General features: G+C 44.6%; 1 protein-coding gene across 2 annotated transcripts in view; it reads right to left on the bottom strand.

Annotated features, from left to right (window-relative positions):
• Nucleotides 1–22,065, bottom strand: part of Eif2ak4 (eukaryotic translation initiation factor 2 alpha kinase 4) — an 84,319-nt gene that overhangs the window by 1,435 nt on the left and 60,819 nt on the right. For both annotated transcript variants that reach the window (XM_021192594.1, XM_029535864.1), the window contains 15 exons: nucleotides 20,893–20,942; nucleotides 19,841–20,009; nucleotides 18,486–18,602; nucleotides 17,807–17,872; nucleotides 14,263–14,433; nucleotides 13,802–13,936; nucleotides 13,420–13,527; nucleotides 12,070–12,198; nucleotides 9,913–9,999; nucleotides 6,175–6,287; nucleotides 4,133–4,191; nucleotides 3,506–3,603; nucleotides 2,480–2,548; nucleotides 1,752–1,796; nucleotides 331–449 (listed from right to left, as the gene is read on the bottom strand). In XM_021192594.1, the coding sequence (XP_021048253.1) occupies nucleotides 331–449; nucleotides 1,752–1,796; nucleotides 2,480–2,548; nucleotides 3,506–3,603; nucleotides 4,133–4,191; nucleotides 6,175–6,287; nucleotides 9,913–9,999; nucleotides 12,070–12,198; nucleotides 13,420–13,527; nucleotides 13,802–13,936; nucleotides 14,263–14,433; nucleotides 17,807–17,872; nucleotides 18,486–18,602; nucleotides 19,841–20,009; nucleotides 20,893–20,942 (1,535 nt within the window). The remainder of the gene's footprint in view (nucleotides 1–330; nucleotides 450–1,751; nucleotides 1,797–2,479; nucleotides 2,549–3,505; nucleotides 3,604–4,132; nucleotides 4,192–6,174; nucleotides 6,288–9,912; nucleotides 10,000–12,069; nucleotides 12,199–13,419; nucleotides 13,528–13,801; nucleotides 13,937–14,262; nucleotides 14,434–17,806; nucleotides 17,873–18,485; nucleotides 18,603–19,840; nucleotides 20,010–20,892; nucleotides 20,943–22,065) is intronic.

The raw sequence follows: 22,065 nt of genomic DNA, 5'->3' as shown, positions 1-22,065 counted from the left end.
TGGGCAGAGTGGTTCCTGACAGTGGAGCCTTGGACAAGGTAGAGATATGTGTGTCCCCGAAGTCAGTGATGCCAGTCAGCTTAGCTCATTGATGAGCTTCAGGCTCAGAGAGAGACCCTGTCTCAAAAAGAAATGGTGATGAGGAAAGTGGCACGAACCCCATGTCTCCACATGTAACACACAATACCCTGATGCTACTACACTCAGGCCCACAGTGCTCCTGACAAGATCCTCACTGTGATTCAGTCTAGGATTTGTTGGCTGTTAACCCTTGATACTCACTCAGACCCTCCCCTAAATTTTAACCACATGAAACCTGCTATTACTTACTTCTTTTCAACTTTGATGTTATAAATTTCATCGCAGACGAGTTTGAGGTATCTTTGCTTTGGCAGGCGTGATAGCAGGTGCTTCACAGTTGTGTTAAATGCCTGTTCATCAGCATCCCACTAGGAAAGATGAGACCAGATGTGACAAAGCAGAGTAGCAGGGTTACTGCCTGACTTTGTGGGTCAGCAGAGTTGGTGATGGGGAGTCTGTGGCTCTTCCTTTGGAGCATCAATTTTCTTTTGAGACTACAGGTATCTAGTTAGAGCCTGCTTGGCCTTGCCACAGCCCGGGTATGTGAATGTATTGCTTTTCATGGATATTTCCTGTGTACGGTGGACATTGCTGCCTTTCATGTGTACTCACTGGACTGGATCAAAAATCTGCAAACCGCCAGAGAGTCCTGTGTGCTTATTTGTTTGATGAACAGTAAAGAGGAGACAGGGTCTTAGTCTGTACTGCTGTTTGGCCCTCAACTGAGGACCCTCTTGCTTCCAATTTTAATTCAGTTTATTTTAAATTTATGACTGAACAGTATGGATAGACAAAGAAGTTATTTGTTATGAAACGCTTTGAAAATTACCTGTAGCCTGTCATCTCCATTCCTAGGAGCCTGAAACAAGAGGATTACTGCAATTCAAGCTTGGGCTATATTCTGGTTAGTTTTTGCTAGGCTGGAAAGAGGGACCAGTAATAGAAGAACTGGTTCCAGAACTGGAAAAATCTCTGGGGCATTTTTCTTGATTAGGGATTCCTTCAGAAGGCTGTGGGTGGTGCTATCCTGGGCAGGCAGGCCTGGTCTATAAAGCAAGCCTGCCAGCCAGCTAGTCAGTCAGTAACAACATTCCTGCTTTGGAGTTCAACCTTGGCTTCCCTCATAAGGGACTCTAGCCTGTAAGGGTGATAACCTTCCCTCTCTAGTTGTTTTTGGTCAGTGTTTTATTAGAGCTACAAAAAGCAAACTAGGACAGGCTACCTGGAACATTCTTCCTTACAAAAATATAGAAATCACCTGTAGCTATGATTATTTAACTACCGTGGGAAACTTGAAATTTTTAAAATCTGAAAAAAAATGTATAAAAGTATAAACCTGTAAACAATCCTTTGGGCCTTTTACAACAGAATGTTCTGTGTAATTGTGCTTCCCTAACTGGGATGAAGATTTGCTTGGGAAACACATGGTACTATGGGTAAGAAACTAGATTATGCTATCTGCTAGGCTCACGTCCTGGCTCTGAGCCTTTGTGGCTGTGAGAGTCTGATTCAGGAATGCCCATAACATAGGAACAGAAGGACCAGCGTTACTAGCTCAGTTCCTGACGCTGCCAGACAAACATAATTACTAAAGAAGTTTAAGACCTTTTACCAGTTTTCTTTTGACAAGACTGTAAAAATCACAGAGCAGAACAGTTGCCATTGCTTACCTCTAATGATAGAAACTGTAAGATTGTTTCCTTGGGTAGGTCCACCTGTTAATAAATACACAGAAAGCATATCATATATGAAGTCCAGGCAGCTCGCCCTGGCTGGGGCTATGGAGAGGAATAGGGCTGCTATCAATTTTTCTTTTCAGTGTGCACATGTGTGCATGTGTGTGAAGACCTGAGGTTGATACTGGAAATATTCTTAGCTGCTCTTCCATCTTATTCTTTGAGGCAGAGTCTGAGTGAAACCCAGAGCTAACTGATGTGCCTAATTTGTGCCAACTTGCTAGTGTCTTCCTTCACCAGCTGAGGTTGGAATCATAGGCATTTATGTGGGTTCTGGGGACCTGAACTTTAGTCTGCACGTGCCTTAACCATGTAGCTATCTTCCCAGCTCCTAAAGCAGACTTTAACTGGTCTGTGTGAGCTAACAAGCACTGCGGAGGCTGGAGTTCAGATCACATTGATACCTCAAAGGTGCAATGCTGCCACATGCGCTTACTAAGGCCTCAGCATGAGTGTGGCCATAGGAAAAAAAAGAAGGGAATCCCACAAATGGCCATCTTTTCTCCCCAGCTTTTTCCAGCTTTACACTCCCTATAATTCACGTGAGGAACAGCCAGGTCTGATACCAGATACAGCTGACAGCAAAACAGCCCTGAACTCTGAGGTCACACTAGACAGTGCAGACAGATGCGATCTTCAAATTGTTAGAGCATGTGACTTACAGCCAAAATTTCAATTTCACTGCTTTTCTGATGTAAATTGGCAAGGGTAGTCTGAAGTCGGGTTTGTACCTAATAAGAGAATGGAATTCAGAGCATGTTAGTGTTATTTCTCATTCTAGAAAACAGCAGCATGACAAAGCCAGAGCTTAGAAAGGGCTCTGACAGAACATACAGCTTTGTTCCTGATCTAGCTTGGAGAGAGCTGGAGGCTGAGGGGAAACTGATTTTGGGTCTTGTTATGTTGCCCAGGTTGGCCTCAAACGTTACATCTTTCCAAGCAACTGAGATTACAGTGTATACCATCACACAAAATGCTCTTCATAGTTGGGCTGAGGTGGCCAGCCTGGTCTATAGAGTGACTACAGAGCCCAGGACAGCCAGGGCTACACAGAGAAACCCTATCTTGAAAAACCAAAGGAAAACCAAACAAAAATCACAACAGCAACAAATCAAATGTTCTTAACATCATCTCCCATTAGGATCATGGCACACTCTTAGCACATTCAACATATTCTGTTACTTCTCTTGTTTTTTTTAACTGCATACTGCACATGCTCTAAGGTTGCACACATTCTTAGCACAGGCATACAGCAGACACTGAAACCATGAGAACTACTCTTGTGGCTGGTCTAAAATGCTTTTATGTAGGCAGATTAAATGGATCATCTGTTGACAGCTGCTGCTTACTAACATCTCTGGAGAACAGTTGGGCTGGATTATGGCACCTGAGAAGTTTTGATAATGAGATCTTCAGAAGCCACCAGGTTAGAAAGGAAAGAATCTTTATATTTAAAGCCAATGAAAAGCGGCTGGAGAAATGGCTTAGTGGACCCAGGTTCAGTTTCCAGCACCTGCATAGTCAAACTGCAAGTCAAGTTCCAGGGGGATCTAATGCCCTTTTCAGGCCTCTAAGATATATGGTGCACAGACATACATTCAGGCAAAACACCCACACCCATAAAATAAAAGCAAGTCAAGCAAGCAAGCAAACAAGAAAAAAAAAAAAAAAAGGAGGATGTGCTATACCTGAATCTCATGTCGCCTCCTGGTGCTGGCTGACAGCTTTTCTGGTGCTAGAACAATCACGTTGGGGACTACTGTAGTTCCATGGATTTCAAACAAACCTGAGACAGAGAGTTTAATGTTAAAGTCTTTACCTGGGATCAGTTTCTAGAACACTCCATAAAGAGCTGTCTATTAGTGTACATCTGGCTGTGACTCATGGTGGCCTTCTTTTGTCTCTTTGAGATGGAGTCTAGTTATATATATTTACCAGGCTGGTTTCACACTGCATCCTTCTGCCTTAGTCTCCTGAGTGTTAGGATTACAGGCATGTGCCACCATATTTGGCTTGAGCTACTTTTCTCTAGTCTGTTGTATGAGGGAAATATCCACATTGCATGTATATAGTGAACTGAAGGTTAAATCACATGTGAATACAACACTGAGACAGACTAGGTTTAGAGGGATGGCCTGAGCCCAAGCTGCCTTATCGCTTCCAGGATGTTGAAACATCTCATGTGATACAGCTTGGTTGACACTTTCCTTTAAAATAACTTTAAAAGGTATTTTTGGCGTGAAAAGGCATCCATCAGCTTTAGCCCTAAGACGACACAGCATTCTTAAGGCTAGGATTTCAATTAGTACTTATACCTGAAGCATTAGAAAACGACCCCTTCAGAGTTTGTACGGCAAGATTATCAGAAGCGTCTCTAAAAACAAGCAAACAAACAGCAAATGTCAATGAGGGAAAAAGCAACTCAGATAAGGGTACCCTCAGAGCATGCCACCTTTCTTACTGAATACAAGAACATGATCCTCTTAGTTATTAATTGGAGGAAAAACAAAACAGAAAATGCTCTTAGTGATGCTTTTTCTTATGAGCAAGTAAAAAAACAAAATACATGATTCAGGTTAAAAGACTTAAGACAACATCCTGATTCATCCAGCTGGATCTGAAATCCAGGCTCCTCGGAGTCAGCTGATTTAATGAAATGTAATGGGTGTTCTTTTCGCTCCCTTATAATACAAAGGAACAGCAGTAGCAGGCCCCACCTGCACTCAGCCAGGAGCCTTGGTGGCCACCAGAGGAGGAGATGCTCTTTCAAGCCTGCACATTAATTTGTAACCTTTAAGAGACATGGCAGTGCTCCTTCCCTTTCACTTTCTAGACGTCTGTCTGGGATTTGACTGGTGACTTCAAGAATAGCACATTCCTTGAAAAAAGCCTGCCAGAGAATTCATGGAAACTAAGTGGTCATGGAAAGTGTGTGTTGGGGGTAGGGGGTGACTGGGGGGCATGGGTGGCAAAGCAAGCCTTGTTTTCTCTAAGCTTCGACGCCTCAGTCCTTGCAGTCATGGTCCTTGGTGTCAGATGTTCTTTGCTGGAGGTGCATCTATCAGTCCCATGCTCTGTCATGTCCCAGCAGCACTCAGGCTTCTATGACACCAGTACCCCAGTGTGACAACAACCTGTCTCCAAACACTGTCAGATGTCCCTGTGGGAACAAAACTGCTACTCGTTGGGAATTACTGACATCTCCTTAAATTTAAGTGTTTTCTGTCTTCTGGTTGTTTTTGAGACAGGGTTTCATGGATCCCAGGCTGGACTTGAACTTACTATGTAGCAGGGGCTGACCTTGGACTTCTGACATTCCAAGTGCTGGAATTGTAGGTATTTGTCAGGATTATAATACCTAGATCTGTTTGTTTTGATACGAGCATGTATATGAGTTGTGAAGATGTAAGATCTTTTCAAACTCCACTGCCCTTTTATAATCTCCCAGAAGTAACTACAGTCAAACATCTTGTACAGTCCTCTGGATGTTTTCTATATGTAAATTGCATACTTTGCCATAAGAAAGTAGGATTATACTATCCATCCCATGGTGGACATTTTTCCACTAAAGCTCTGCAGAGATTATAAACAAAGTGCAACACCTCGGAGACTTCTGAATACAACACCACTTTTAAAACTGGAATTACTATTATTATTTTAAAAAGTACTATTTATTTATTTTATGTTATGAGTCCATTGTCACTGTCTTCAGACACACCAGAAGAGGGCATCGGATCCCATTACAGATGGTTGTGAGCTACCATGTAGTTGCTGGGAATTGAACTCAGGACCTGTGGAAGAGCAGTCAGTGCTCTTAACCACTGAGCCATCTCTCCCGTCCCCTTGTTATTTTTTAAATAAAGTGTTTTTTTTTTTCTACTAAGATATATTATCTAGGTTAACATGACTTGGTTATTACTTTCACTTAAAATGGGTAAGTACTTTTAAATGTTTAAGTATTTAATTTCTTAATTTCTAATAGATTTTGAAAATTTTGAGATGGGTATTAGGGTGTGACTATGTAGTGCGGGCTGGCTTGACTTCACTTGGCAGCGCAGGTTGGCCTTGAACTTGTGATCTTCCAATCTCAATCCCCTAAGTGGTAAGATGACAGACATGTGCCACTATTCCTACTTCAGCTGCAGTACACTACAAGAGAGTAACCCTGGCCTTGGGAGTAAGTTCTCACAAACCCAGGCCACACCATGGGTCTGTTTCTTCTGCCTGTGGCTGCTTTCCTCCTGTCATGTTATGGCGCACACAAGGGACCTTCACCAGGAAATAAGTAGATGGGGCTGCCCGATTTTTGGCTTCACAAATTGTCAGCTAAATTACTTTGTTTTCTTTATAAATTTACCTGACATTTCTTTCGTCACCAACTCTGGTCCTTAGTTTCTGCATAACGTGATCCACAAGATCCGATTCCAACACACGCTTTTCTGTTTGCCTCTCCTTCTCAAAGGACTTGACCTTGGAAAGAATGAAATAATTTATCATTTGGAAGTTTCTGAAGCCAAAATGATAGCTCAGTATGTCCTAGTGAAGCAACTTGGTCAACAGTTTGGAGTCAGTGGGTCTTAATTGGGGAGGATTCTGCTTTCTGGAAGACATTTAGCAGCCTTTTGTTTTTTAAAGTAGCACTTTAAAACTTTATTAGTTTTGTGATGTGAATGGCTGCATGCATGCCGTGGTTAGAGGATCAGCTGCAGGAGTGCAGTCTTTCCGTCTACTGTTACTATGGGAGTCCTGGGAATGGACTTAGGTTATCAGGCTCGGTGGTAAGGGCCTTGACTCAGGCTCTGAGATGTTTTTAGATGTCACACCTATGGAGTGTGCTCCAACATCTTGACATACACTATTACAAGGTCAAGGTCAAGGATACAGCAATGATGAAACAAAGCTCCAAACATTGAAACTGTTGCTAGGATACATGGTCTATTCAGGAATAGTTAGAAATGACAGAATTTTAAAAAAATGGCTCTCATATTACTACATTATTCTCTCTGAAGCATCCAGTCAGTCATCGAGGTTTCTCAGACATCAGCACTACCTACCTGACAAATCCATTTTCATGGGGTCTCCCCTGTCACACTCACTCTCATGGCCAGCACCCAGCTGTGCTCTGGGGTAGCCTGATGCTCTCACATTGTTTGTTGATTCTCCACTCCACAATAATATTCCTGCACTTTTTTCAAACTAAATTCTGATGTGCCCTTTGTCCAGACTTTTACTGGCTTCTCACTGGCTGCTAAATATGATACCCAAACTCTTTGATTTAGCAATGACCATTCCTGCCTGCTAAAGTAGCCTTCATTCAAGATACACTATCCAGGCACAGTGCCACTCCATCCTTGGGCATGTCAGAGCAGCTGTTATATACTTAAGATGCTCACAGGTTTGGGGCCCACAGGATTGGACCTATTCATGTTTCCTCAGAATGGGGAAGAGGGTCATCAGATTTCCATCTCTTACCCCACCCACATGTGATCTGTCCCAGCTGGCCATGATCTCGGTTGCCAGATTATATAGAAGGTAGACTGGGCCTAGAACTCCAGAGATACAGCTATCATGAGTTGTCACCCATGCTGGGGCAGGCTTTTCTTTCGATGCAGCTGCTTTTGAGTTACCAAAGCTCCCGTAAGAATCTCAATAAAGTCATTGCTTCACCAAGCAGGACTTGGATAAAATATATTTTTTTCTTTTTTCTATTTTGTCCTCTCTTAGGTGTATGGGCGCTTCTGTACAACCCTCTGGGAAAAGTCACACCATCAGGATAGAATCAGAATATTTTCCAAGGACCTGTCCTAAATTTGAGAGAGCCTACTACTAAAACCCCTCTAGGACCTTTGCTATGCCCTCTGCTTAAAAGGCTCTTGAGCACACATCTATAGCTTGCCTGTCTGTGGATCTAGAAACCCCACTACCACCTGAAGTTGTCCTCTCACTACCTGCCACAACCTTCCAGGCTTAGAGTGTCCTCTGCAGGACACTGATCAGCATTTCCTAGCATACAGTGCACAAAAGCTTTATGTCCCTCTTCAAATTATAGCTGCACATCCATGATTATTACTGCCCTAAGCATAACAGCTAAGATACAGAACCAGCTGAGATTCATGTCTTCAGCAGCAGATGAATGGTTAAAGAAAATGTGGCACATATATACAATGCCATTTTTTCAGCTGTAATGAAAATGAAATCATGACATTTGCAAGAAAATGGATGCAACTAGAGATTTTGATGTTAAGCAAAATGAGCCAGACACAGAAAGACAAATGCTTTATGTCTGTTCTTAATGTGAAATCCAGATGTGTGTACGTGCATTTGTGTACTCATGCTCACAATTAGAAAAGGGATCACAAAGGAAGAGAGATCTCAGGGGGTGTGGGAAAAGATAATGGAATCCAAGTTACATGCAAGCAAAAGCAAAGAGTATTTGGAGGCAGGAAGGAGACCAGAAAGAACAGGGTAGGGAGGTGAGGAGAGCCAGGTGCAGGTGCGAGGGACAAGAATCAAGCCAAGTGCAATGGCAGGTATGTATGGAGATGCCACTCTGAGGGGCTGGAGAGATGGCTTAGTGGTTAAGAGCATTAACTACTCTTCTAGAGGACCTGGGCTCAATTCTCAGCACCCACATGGCAGCTCATAGCTGTCTGGAACTAGTTCCAGAAGATCCCACAGCCTCATACAGACACACATGCAAAACAAAACACCCAACGTGAGGAAAATGAAAATGAAAATGAATAAAACCATTAAAACAACCAATCAACAAAGCCAACAAAAAAACAGGAAATGCCATAATTTATATGTTAATAATAAAATGATCTTGAAATTAAATATGCTATGTTAAAAAGAAGAAAGAAGGAAGACACAAATTACTAATATCAGGAATGAAAGAGGGGACATCCCTCCAAAGCTTAGAGACAGTGGAACAAGTAACCAAGGAGTACCTCAGACAGCCACAGAGGAAACTGTGCTAGGAAAGACACAGTTGCTGCTCATCCTGAAAGAGGCGGTTGAACAGCTGGGTATGTAGGCCTGTGTAGGCCTTGTTTGCTTGTTTTGTTTTTTATTTATGTGTATATATGTGTCTATAGATATGAGCATGTGAGTGCAGATGCCTGAAGAGGCTGGAGGGGTTGCATTGTTCTGGAGCTGGTGTTCAGGGAGTTGGGTCCTGATGCGGGTGCTGGGAGGACTCACAGGATCTCTGGAAGGCAGTACATGCTCTTAACCACCAAGCCATCTCTAGCCTGGACCATGTGATTTTATGATGAGGATATGCACACATTTGAGGTACAATCCTTATTGCATACAAACTCTTAAAACACATGTCCAACTCATCCTGACAGCATTATAGGAGAAAATAAGGAGAATGAGGGATAAAGGCCAAGTTTTTCCTTTAAAAACAGTATTTGAAAAGGGCATGAGGTGGTAGGTTTATGTACAATTTTAGTTAGGTACAAGAGAGTAAAATTGTTTAGGAAGACTAGCTGTTGGCTGGCGCAGCTCTCCTAAGACAAGAGCTTGGGGCTGGGAGATGGCTCAGTGGTTAAGAGCACTGGCTGATCTCACAGGCCCTGGGTTTGTTTCATTCCCTTGGCAGCTTACTACCATCTGCAACTCCAGCTCTAGAAGAGAGTGTCAGACCCCCTCTTCTGGCCTCTGTAGGCACTGCACACACATGGTACACAGACGGAGGCAAAACACTTATACATAGAGATAGTTAAAAAAAAAATGTAGATTAAAAATTTTTATCTATTTTTCTCTAGGAAGATGATCAGTCATGATAGTGTTTAGAGCGGGGGTGGGGGGGGAGAGAGAGAGAGACAAGCATGCTGAAGCACACTAGAGGCTCCACAGGCAACAGTTTGTGGAAATGCTAGTTGATGTGTGTGTGTGTGTGTGTGTGTGTGTATGTGTGTGTGTGTGTGTGTGTGTGTGTGTGTGTGTGTGTGTGTGTGTGTGTGTGTGTGTGTGTGTGTGTGTGTGTGTGTGTGTGTGCAGTTTTAACAGGGACTGAATCAAGGATCTCATCCATGCTAGGTAAGTGCTCAACCACGGAGCTCCATCTCCAGCCCTCCCCTTCCCTCTTTACCTTGACATGGCTTCCTTCTTTATCGGAGACCAGAGCCACATAGGTGATTTCATGATGTCTGCAGTACTCTTGTAACTCTTCCTGGGACTGAAACAAACAGTGAGACAAACGGACACAGTGTGCCTGGAGCCCCTTCAAGTCATTAAAGACAATGAAAAACTGCTGCTAATTGTATTCCCAAGGTGAATTACTTAATACGCTGACTTCAGGGCATATGAATGCTATTGAGAGGAGCACAGAATTCCAGGAAGGAATTCTCTTGTGCTTTCTCTACTTTCATGATTGTTTTGAAGGATGGCAAACAAGTAATGCAGTCGTGACAGGAAGAAGTTTTCAATGGCTTGAAGCCTTAACAAAATGCGCCAAGTTCTGTAACACACACACACACACACACACACACACACACACACACACACAGACACACGGCATTTTAGGAAAGCAAAGGAATAGAAAAAACGGCAGCTAGTAGAAAGCAGAATTAAGCTGGGTATTTGGTTCTTGCCTATAATCCCAGCACCCAGGAGGAGGCTGAGGCAGGTGGATGGGCTACACAGTGAGATCCTGTATCACAAAAAACTGAACACCCGAACACTTCTCTAACAACATATGAAGCAAGCAAATTGATGCCTTTTCAGTTACATGATTAAAAACTTGACAACAGTTTTTATGTGAACACACAGAGCTGCAGAAAGTGCATGGTGGAAGAGGTGGCCTGTGGGTTGGGGTCATTGAAGAACCCTGGGGTGCCATTAGTGTAGCTACTGTACAAGCATCCCCCACGCCTGATAACACAGACATTGGGTATCTAAAGCTCCCAACTCCACTTGTGAAGGGCAGGCAGGTGTCCAGGGCGCCACTTTCCACCTCCACAGCTAGAGCAGATAGCAGATCTGCACCCTGGAGGAGCGCTGACGACTTACAGATCCACAGACACACCAAGCTCAGAGTGCCCTCAGTGTGGCAAGCTGGCCACAGCATGTCCTCAGGTAGCCAGAGGTAGAGAGAAGGTAAGGACGGAAGTCCCATTGAGGACAAAGGAGAGGAAGCCTTCTCAGGGAAGAAGACCCCACCCTGCCGAGTTTCTCTAGGAACAGAGCCACGCCGCGGGCCTCTGCAGGGACAAGCCCTGCCAGTCATCTTAACCCAGACTTCTGACTTCCAGGAACTTAGAACAGAACTGTTAACACACTGGGCTTGTGGTCATCTGTTGTAGTAGCCATCAGATGCTAACACAAGAGGTAACTGCACCCACAGAGATAAACGCCATTTGACAGACTCTGGTGTAGACTGGCAGGCACATCCAATTTCTTAAAAATGTTTTTACATTTATATATATGTGTGTATATGTCTCTTTCTGTGCATACCTACATATGTGTATGTACCTGCAAGGGCTAGAAGGGTTTGGGTCCCTGGAGCTGGAGTTACTTGCAGATGACATGGGGCTGGGAACAGAACTTGGGTCCGCTGGAAGAACAGCAAGGGCACTTAAGCATCTCTCTAGCCCCTCTGTCCAACCTTCTGACATTGCTACAGGGAGTGGAGTTACACAGACCCCTGAGAAGCAGGCAGATATGGCAGAGGGTAAACAGATAGGAAAGATGGCAAACTTGCAGCTTCTTTCTCACACTCCTGACCTGAGACCAAGACTTAAAGGCTTGGCAGGCTTCTTCCACCAGTAGGGAACCTCTGCCAGTAAACTGGTCTAAGGAGCTCAAGGCCAGACCATACAAATACCCAATACGTTGGACCAATCAGCTTCCTTGTCTTTGGTTAAACTCACCAACCCTAAATAAGGGAGCATAGAGTGCTCAAAGACCATTAAACCTCCCACCCTCAAGGAGACCAGAATTGAGGCTCCAGAAGCTTGCCTCCACTCTGGTAAGGGTCTCTCTTCTCCCTCTGTGCCTTGCTGTGTCTGACATTTTCCCTGTCAGAAAAATGAGCCCAATCATGATCCCCCCCAGCTCACCTCGAGAGACTCACCACCGAGTTACAAAGGTAAGCAAAACCAACAGAAATCTCAGCATTCTAAATAAGCTTAGGGTTATGGTTGGGTCCTATGGCTTCAGGTGGCCTCAGGTGGCCATGCCTGTGAAAGGCTGATCTATCCTGATCCCATAACCATCTCTACGTCATTCACAGCTTTCTGTCCCTTACCTGGGACCAGTCATACATGATTTCTGCAGTGATGCCTGCTGTCCAAAGTTTCTGGGTTAGGTTGATGGCCCTGGACATGGACATCTGGCCAACACTGACAACCAGGAGGTCACAGGAGCTCACTGTAACCTGAAAGGAAACAGAGTTACACTGGGTGGAGGTGGGGGTGGGGGCGGGGAACACTGCAGCTGTGGGGCGAGAGCAGCATCCCGGGGCTGAGGAGTGCCCCTGAAATTGGGAACAGTCACACAGTGCAGATGGCTTTGATTTAAAATGACATCTCGAAACTACAGAAAACAAGACAATTTAAAAAAGATCTTTACAGACATAATTTCAGCTGTCCTGTGCCATTAGGAAGATACATTTCCATTCCCACCCCCTCACCCAGGGAAAACAGATCTTGCCTGAAATGGGAAACGCCATTTTTTTTCTTTTTTTTAGCTTTTCAGACTAGCTGGGTTTTTGAGCAAGAGGATTGACAAAAGTGTGTTAACAAGCAGAGTATTTTATGTTTATATAGTGTACTATGGATGTGGAGAGTTAAATAGGAGAGATGCCTGAATCAGCAGCAGCCAGAGAGCAGAGGGCACAGGCTGAGAAGCAAGGAAGAGACACTCTTCGGCTTGATCACAGGAAAGGTCATTTTAAAACACGCGAGCTGCAGCTTTGAAGTCTTCAAAGCAGCTATGTGCCCTTTGTTCCCCATTATTAAAATCCTAGAATCTTCAAAGTGATGGTCTTTCTATGTTAATGAGATAACTGAGCCAGGGTTGGGAGAGAGGGACCTGGCCCTTGGGCAGTCTAAGGCAGGATAAAGGGTTGGAGCTTTCAGACACAGCCTTAATTCTGGGAGGAGAAAGGGCTAAGTGGATCACTGGTGACATTGTCAATCCTGCTATATAATGAAGCATCCTCCAAACAGTAGAGGGCAAGGTTCAGAATGCTTTGGAAGAGGCTCCCGGCGGATGGTGCACCACACAGGGCTCGGGGTTCATTCCTGAAGTGCCTAAGCTCTGCAGGTCCTCACCTCTTCACTTTAATGTCGGTTATATTAAGCCAGGTCGACACAGGGTTTCTCTGAGTTCTGGGACCTGCTCTAAGCAATAGGGTTCCACCTGGCATTGAAAGTGGAGGGGCTGACTTGGGGACCGAGTTCTCAACCTATGGTTCTGCCACTGTCTTCAGGAGGGTGGGAGTGTCATAAAGGGAACTGTGCCAGCTTGTGGCTGCTGCCGAGCTGGTCCTCACTTGGCCTGTGGGAGTATATAACTGGGCAGGCTGTGCTCCAAAGGTAAGTAACACTGACTAATGGGGATGCCCCAAAGTGTGCTGGCAAGCATCAGGACTTACAGGCTCTTCCATGTTGAGGACAGCAGCGAATATCTTGTCTATGGCCATGCTGACACCGACAGCAGTGGGGACTGGCCCCACAGTCTGTGGGCCTCGGAACTTGGGAATCTGTGGATAGACCGGAGGCCAGGTTATGAAACAGGAAAGAGATATATTCTGGGGAAAGCAACAGGAAAACCCAGCAAGCCCTCACGAGCCTGGCGTGGTAAGTGCCTGTAATCTCAGATACATTTATATTCCTAGATGAATGCTACAGATTCCATAGGATTTACTGGGTTAACTTTTTGCATCATAGCGGGGGGTGGGGGTGGGGGAATGAGTTGAGGAATTAGAGGAACTAGCAGTAAGCCAAAGCAAGTCAACACACAGGGCTTGCCCTTACCAGCAGGTCATATCTGCCACCGGCGGCAAGGATCTCAGGCACAACCCTCTGCCTGCGTTTGCTGAATGCCAGGAACTGGAAGATGATGCCAGTGTGCTGCTGCACCTTGTAGACCAAGCCCAGGTTGATGGAGACCTGTGGAGGGAACGGCCACACGCATGGGGCAGCAGCCTCAGCTGTGGATTGTGGACTACAACTCTGTCTCAATTATTCTGCATAAACAAAATCCTTCAGTAAGATCGGGCAACAACTGTTTACTGGAGCCCGCCAAGCGCTGACAGTAACCCCCTCTCTGAGGCGCGCACCACAGAGTGGGTGTGTGTGACAGAAACAGCGCAGCTTGCAAAGAAATCCCGAGCTTTGGAGAAATACAACACTAACGTTAGGGAAATAAGCCCCACCCCCTGGGGCTGCTGTTATCTCAGCAGGCCCATACTGCCAGCACATAGCAGCCGTCAAACCTGTAACTTCACGCCAAGTTTCTTCAGCAGCCCGACAACGTCCTCTAGGTCTTTTAAGCTATACTTCACCAACTGAGCAACGCCTGTTTTCTGTTTTATTAGTGAGTTGATGGTTGGCATTAGGTCTTGCAAATCCCCCTTCTGCTCAATGAACTTGTAGAGTCGACACAGCTGGAAAGCAAAGAGGCAAAGTTAGGTGCTGCTCCGGGATGGGACAGGGACAGCATGCATAGCACTTCCACACATTGTGGGGCCTGCAGGGCGCTGTGTAGCCCCAAGAGCGGGCATTGGGTGGTCACAGGTAATCCTAGCCTTTGCTACAGTCCTACCGAGTATCCTTTTCCCCCAAATTCTGCTCTGAAGCAGCTCACAGAATGTTTGAGACAGACAGACATGTACTTAGTGGTGAGTACTGGCAGTGGACTGGACACTGGCTGAACCTCTGCTGTGCATCGTTCCCACTGTAAACCGTGTTCCCCTCCACCATCCACACCCTCATTTTCATTACTGCAGGTACACAAATGAGAGGGGCAGGCCACGCCAGACTTGTTCAGATATTCACAGAATTAGCCGGAAACTCCTCTCCCCTTGCCTGAGTAATCTCCACGAGGAGCCCAAGGCTGCCTCCCCCTGCACCACCTCTGGAGCCCCTATTCCCACAGTCACTCTGTGTCTGCCATGTCTGCTCCTGAGAAGAGGAATGCTGGGGATGGCAAACTCTGGCTGACCCTAGTCCCCAGCACACAGCAGGAGGAAGAGGGAGTAACCATGGACACAATACCCGAGAGAAAACTACCAGGAGCTGAGCTGGAGATTAGACCAAAATTCCAGCTATGCCACACTATATGTAGGCAGCATCTGGCCCACCTGTAGGTTGGTACACAAGACCCAGGAGTTGAGTGATGTCTCAGCTTAATGTAATCAGTCAACCATAAGTCATTTGCACTTTAAATCCCAAAGAGTTAGTTTCTCTCCCTCTTAATTTTATTCTTTATTTTTGAGACAGGTTCTTGCGGTGTAGCCCTGGAAGTCCTTATGTAGACCTGGCCTTACACTCCCAGAGATCTGTTTGACTCTTGACTCTGTCGAATGAGTGCTGGGATTAAAGGTGTGTACCACTGTGTACTGCAAAGCGGTTGTCTCGTAGTCTTCTATCTAAGTTAAAGATAAAAAGGTTTAAATACAAAATCCTGTTTTTGACTTTTGACTTAATCCTTCCTTCCTAGAGCTGGCAGTGTAGCTCTGTGGCAGGTACTTGGAGCTCTGGGTTTGATACCTAATACAAAGGAAGTGAGGAGGTTAGTTCGTTCAAAATAACGGATTTTTTTTTTTCCAATATTTTTTCCATGAAGTTACCCGGCTAATACCTGGCAGGAGCAATGAGGGAACTTTTCTATCCACATGACTGGATGAAACTCAGTGTTTCTTGGGTTTCAAGATGTCACTGTGAACTAAGATGGGGCTGGACACGAACCTTCCTCTCCCTCATCCCCCACTTCCCTAGTATACTTGGAGCACCATTTTAAAATAACGAAGTGTCAAATGTCATTATTAGATCCCATTTTTTTCTTTTAACACTAGTCAAATACACTTCTTGTTCAGTATCACAAAGAGATGCTGATATCTTAGCGGCAGTGTATGGTATCTGTGAGACATTTTCAAATATGGCATTAATTCAAAGAAACTTCTGGGTACAGAGCACTGATCTGGAGGGTTTCAACCAGGTTCTTGGCACAAACTAGAGTCACCAGGGCAAGGGATCCCCAATCAAGGAATTGCCTCTCTCAGGCTAAGCAAGCCATGGGGATCAAGCTAGTAAGCAGGGTTCCTGTCACGTCTCTGCTTCAGTTCTTGCTTCAAGTTCCTGCCCTGACTTCATGGATGTGTAACCCAAGTCAACCCCTTCCTCTCCAAATTGCTTTTGGTCATGGTGGTCATCTCAAAACAGAACTACAAGTAGAACATCTTCCCTAAATGAATGTGGGTGTTTCTTTCAACCATGGTCTATGCGAGCAATGTGAGAGTTGTTTCAGAGAGTTGAGGGCAGATATATGTGAAGATCCTCTCTTCTTCTATGTCCAGGCACCGTGTCAGCCATACAGCAACTGTCCAGGGAGTAAGCGACTCTACTTGCTCTGTCCACAATCATATTTTAGTTTACTGAACCTGTGAATTTTGTTACCACCAAAGATCATGGAATGAAGTTTGAGATCAAGGGCTGTAAAGCTTCTGGGAAAGTTATTTATTTATTTATTTATTTATTTATTTATTTATTTATTTATTTATTCGGTTTTTCAAGATAGGATTTCTCTGTAGCCCTGGCTGTTCTGGGACTCAGTCTATAGGCCAGGCTAGCCTTGAACTCAGAGATCCACCTGCTTCTACCTCCTGAGTGCTGGGATTAAAGGCATGTGCCACCACTGTCCAGCTACTTAAATTTTTTAAACTTATTTTTATTTATTTATTTATTATTTTTTGGAAACAGTTTTTCTGTGTAGCACTGGTTGTCCTGGAACTTGCTTTGTAGACCAGGCTAGCCTCAAACTAAGGACTCTGTCTCCTAAGCACTGGGATTAAAGGCATTCATCACCATGCCCAGTTGCTTCTGGAAAAGTTTGAAACAGAAAAACATTTTCTTGGGGCTGGGCTTAATGAAGAATGTAATTGTTTAATATGCGAGACTCTAGGTTGAATTTTTAACACCACAAAAGAAAATTAAAACCAAGCCAAGCAGTGGTAGCACACACCTTTAATCCCAGCACTTGGGAGGCAGAGGCAGGTGGATTTCTGAGTTTAAGACCAGCCTGGTCTATAGAGTGAGTTCTAGGACAGCCAGGGCTACACAGAGAAACCCTGTCTTGAAAAAAAAAACAACAATAAATAAATAAACAACCCCCCAACAACAACAACCAAAAAAAAAAAATTAAAATCAACCCTTCCTTATACAAATATGGAGGAAATATACAAAATTCTGTTTTCTTCTGCTGTTTAACCGTTCTGTTAAATGTGGGCCATTGTGTCAAAGATTCAGCTTAAATGACATCAGTAGAGAGAACACAGTTGGCCTGTTTACTAAGAAGATTTTAGAGGTAGGACATTTTCCAGGAAGGTAAGAGCCACAATTCTGTTCTGAAGAGTAGAAGACCTTGGGTGAGCTTAGGCTATTTAGAAGGATTTGCAGAAATCTGTACCCTGGTTCCACATGACTTGTTTTAGAAGAGGCAGCATGGTGCTGGGCCTGCTCAGCAGGAGGCTGTATCAAGCACAGGCTTTACAAGGGATGTGAAAGAAAGAACCCAGTAATCAAGGAAGAGCGGGACTCCGCACATGGAGGACACACAGAAGGACACTCTCTGATCACAGCATCAGTTTTTCTCTTCTAATCCCAGCGGTTGCCATGGCACCGACACTCAAGGGGAAAGCTGCAGCTGTGAGCAGCCGATGTGTGTTGCTTGCTAACGCACTGCTACAGAAATGTGGTGACATTTTCTGACACTGTAAAATGGTAGAGACAGCGGCAAGCACACCATCACAAGGTACTTACACTATTAGAAGACAAGGACAAGTTACAGAATTTAGCTTCCACTTCTCTCCTAGTCAGCTTCTCTGTCTGATGGAGAAAGAAAGGGAACATGAGTGAGGCCTAGTTCTTGGGATGTCAAGGCAGGCCTCTGTGAGTTCAAGGCCAGCCTGGTAAACATAGCGAGACCCTGTCTCAAAACCCACAAGACCTCCTGGAAACAAAAGCAACATGAGTGAACTTCAACCTTGCCTCCCAGCCCCTGCATTCTGCCGAGCCCAGCGCGGCCCAGCAGCAGCAGCAGCAGCAGCAGCAGCAGCAGCAGCAGCAGCAGCAGCAGCAGCAGCAGCACTTTGTGAAGAAGAAACAAATCCCTAGAAAATAGCCAGTAAAGTCAGAGCCCTCGAAGCCAATCTGCCAATGAANGAGGACTAGGCAAGGCTCCGTGTACTAAAAATAACAATAATGAATGTCCCAGTTCATTCTGCACTAACCACAGACTGTCCACACAGTTACCTCCCCCACGGTCACATAATTAGAAACAATAAAAATAAATCTTAAACACAATTGCTTCTGTCACATTAGAGCAAAGACAAAGAGAGATGAAATGCTCCATGTAGTTTTATGGTTGCTCAAGTCAGAGAATATTCATGGGCTACTATTATTACCCTTCAACATCGAGTCAAAGAAATTAAGTGCTCACCACAGCATCATACAGAATAACGTAGACCTGGCTGAGTTTATCCTCCGGGATCCCACAATGTAGGAGTATTGCCTTCAGAAGCACTGTATGGTTCAAGTAAATTCTGTAATTTCTTTCCTAGAATATAGAGAAAAATACTATTATTTTCATTATAAAAGCAATACAAGTATTCAGCCAAATAAAATCTAGTAATTATTTTCCTACCATCACAGAAGAGCTAACGTACAGCAGCCTCTCTCCTGCTTTATTTTTCTTTCTTTCCTATCCATCTATCCATCTATCCATCTACCCATCTACCCATCTATCCATCTACCCATCTACCCATCTAACCATCTACCCATCTACCCATCTATCCATCTATCCATCTATCTACTGAGACAGGGTTTCTCTGTGTAGTCCTGGCTGTCCTGGAGCTTGCTTTGTAGACCAGGATGGCCTCAAATTCACCGAGATCCACCTGCCTCAGCTTTCTGAGTACTGGGATTAAAGTCAATTGTCACTACAGTCTGGCTTATCTTTTATATCCATTATCTTCAATGTTACAGTTGAAGAATATGCATAAAAATACATGGGTTGGTATTCAACTAAGTTAAAGAGCCTAAAAGAGCGCACACAGAAGGAGAAACAAGGAGCCAGCTCAGTGGTAACCGACCTGCAAGCAGAAGACTGTTAATGGTTATCATTCCTTTTGGCCACAGCAGTGAGTTACTGAGTGCTCACAGGTGTGCCGGGACAGCTGGCTACAGGAAGAAGTGGCCCAGGGGCTCTACCTTGAATGAGCACACTGTGCTTGGAGAAAAAAAAAATTAAGTGATCACATAGCTGCCTTATGCCAAGAGCTGTGAGGGTTGAGACTAAAGTGTGTGTGACCAGCCAGCCAACCCTGAGAAGCTTCCCAGGAGAAGGTCTGACCCATGGCTGAATGAGAGAAGACTTTATAGACATGTGAACATCCGTGACCAGCAGTGGGGATGGCAGGCCTGTGAGGAGAGTGGCAAGCAGTCCCCATCAGAGCCAGAGAGGAAGAGCTGGTGGGAAGGGACACTGGGGAGTTGACAGTGAATGAGGTTCTCACCAGGGCAGGAGTGCGCCAAGAGCACGGTAGGGCAGAGCCTCATTCCTGAATGTTGTAAGGATGGGTAGAGAAACAACTCAGTCCACCCCCAACAAACCAATTCTATCAGGGTAGAAGCTCAAGCCCAAGATGAAGCTCAAAGTGTCACCCTCAAACTCTCTGCAGTTGCTTCAGAAAAAGCTGTGATCTGCTCCAGCACTCAGCAAGAGGCAGCAGTGGGGATGCGTCCCTCTGCATACGCTAGCAGGATAAGGCATCACATGGCAGAGCGGAAAGGAACCTGAAGCGCAGGAAACTCCTGGATTATTTCATAGATGGTGTAGATGGTTTCGGCAGTGGGTAGAGAGCTGTTGGTGGTAGAAGTGACGATATCGAATGCACATTCCAGGAGTTCCTTGGGATGAAATCGGTCTAACTTCCGAGGTCTGAACACCCGCTCTATGCAGTATCTGGAGGAAGAGACCAGCTTGCTTAGATCGCTGCTTATTGGAAACAAATACGTATGAGGAACTGCTGGGCAAAGAAATGAAGTTTAAAAAAAATCTGTGCTGTGCAGGTTTGAATCTGACCAATTTTGCCTCATAATCTATAACCCAGGTCCCAGCCTTGTACTGTTAATTTTTTTTTTTTTTTACATATGTCTGATAGAGAAAAAGAAATTACATCAAATGACATTAAGTGATGGCTTTCTACACAAACTGTCCATGCTTTAGGACTGACTGGTAATTGTGGCTTCATAGCACATAGAGAGAGAAATGTGACATGGTGTGCCCCATTGACAGCATTTTTGTTCTAATTGATGACGATCTGAGAGTTTGACCCCTGCAGTATCTGAAAGGGCACAGAACCTGCCCTTGCTGCCAAGCGCCAGGGTCTCAGCACTGGCTGTTCTTGCTGGATCACCCCGTTCTTTACAAGCAGCTTTCATTTAGTTACCTGCATGAGGAGTTCACAGAGACCACTGGCCATTTGTTCCTCCAATTAAACCTTAAAAGCAGCCATTTGAGATCAAAACCAGTCAGACCCTCCTTCCCCAAGTAACCATTTGAACACATCATTATTTATGTTGCCTGGGGCCATGTAGAAAGCACAGAATAGACAGCAGGCCTGTCAGGAGACGTGATTGCTTCATTTCTTCTAAAGATGTCTTATGACATCTAGTCATCTGAGGACAAGGGAGCCCTGGGGCTGGGCTCCCTACACATGCTGCTCAATACTTCAACCCCAGAATTCTTTCCTGTATGAAAGTTTCAGAAGAAAAAACACCCCCCCCCACCTTTGTCAGATTTCATTTCCACATCTACCAAATGTAGGGTGTATAATGCACATTACCGTTTTAAATTCAGTATGTTATTTCTTGCCACATATCTTGCAAAAGGGACCTGAAAGAAGAAAGTTTTAAAGACCTGAATCATGAGGTGCTAAGTACTACATTCTTTTAGATTTTAAAACAGCTTTGCTGGGCTAGAACCCACACATCACTTTATGGTCAGGCACCCACTTAATAGTGAAGTCAGAACCAACTGCAGCTCCATAAGCCTGCTGCCCAGTGATCTTCCAGCCAGCACACCCTATGATGTCAGCACAATGATGAAATAGCTGCTGATGCATTTCTTTAAAAAATATACCCTAGCCATTAAGCAGCACATGACCGTACCCTGACAGCATGCACACTTGGGATGCTTATGTGTGCTTCAGCTGCAGTAGGCTCTACTGCAGACTCTACTCACTGCATTTCTGAGGGCTGCGAAAAGTTCTTTTTCCTTTTTTGTTGAAAACATGGTCATATTTTATCATGCTCATTTGAAATCTGCATAGGTTATTGGTTAGTTGTGGTTTTTAAGATGTAGTTTATGGGTTAGAGCAATGGCGTAGAGGGCAGTAAGACTTGTCATAATGTGCTGGCTAGTTTTCAGGGGACACAGGTTTGGCCATTTTCTTGGTTGATGTTTGATTCAGGAGAGGCCTAGCCTATTGTGGGCAATGGTCTCTTTCCTGGGCTGGTCTTGGGTGTGCCAGCCCCACAAAGCTGTTTCCTGACTTCCACATGCACATTTCTACACAATTCTTTTTCGTTCTCTCTCACACACTCTAGTACATTTTTAAAAATTCTCATTTATAATAACATAGTCAAAATGAGTGACTGCTTTCTCTTATGGTGAAGTTCCTGAGTTCTGTATCAGTCTCTTAGAGGAAATTATTTATTTTATTTTATGTATGGGTATTTTGTCCGCATGCATATGCACATCCCCTGGAACTATCATTACAGACAGCTGTGACCTGCCACATAGGTGCTGGGAATTGAACTTGGGTCCTCTAGAGGAGTAGTCAGTGCTCCCAACTGCTGAGCCATCTCTCTAGCCCAAGGAAATTCTGTTATGGAAAGGGAGCTCATGTTTAATGACCTGCCCTTAGTAGCCTCTAGTAATCAGGGTGCAGCCATGTCTCCTCCGGACTTCTACTCTTTTCCTTTTTTTTTTTTTTTTTTTTTTTTTTGGTTTTTTT

Source organism: Mus pahari, chromosome 3, assembly GCF_900095145.1.
Source record: "Mus pahari chromosome 3, PAHARI_EIJ_v1.1, whole genome shotgun sequence".
Lineage (NCBI taxonomy): Eukaryota > Metazoa > Chordata > Mammalia > Rodentia > Muridae > Mus > Mus pahari.
This window is presented reverse-complemented; position numbering and strand designations above follow the sequence as displayed.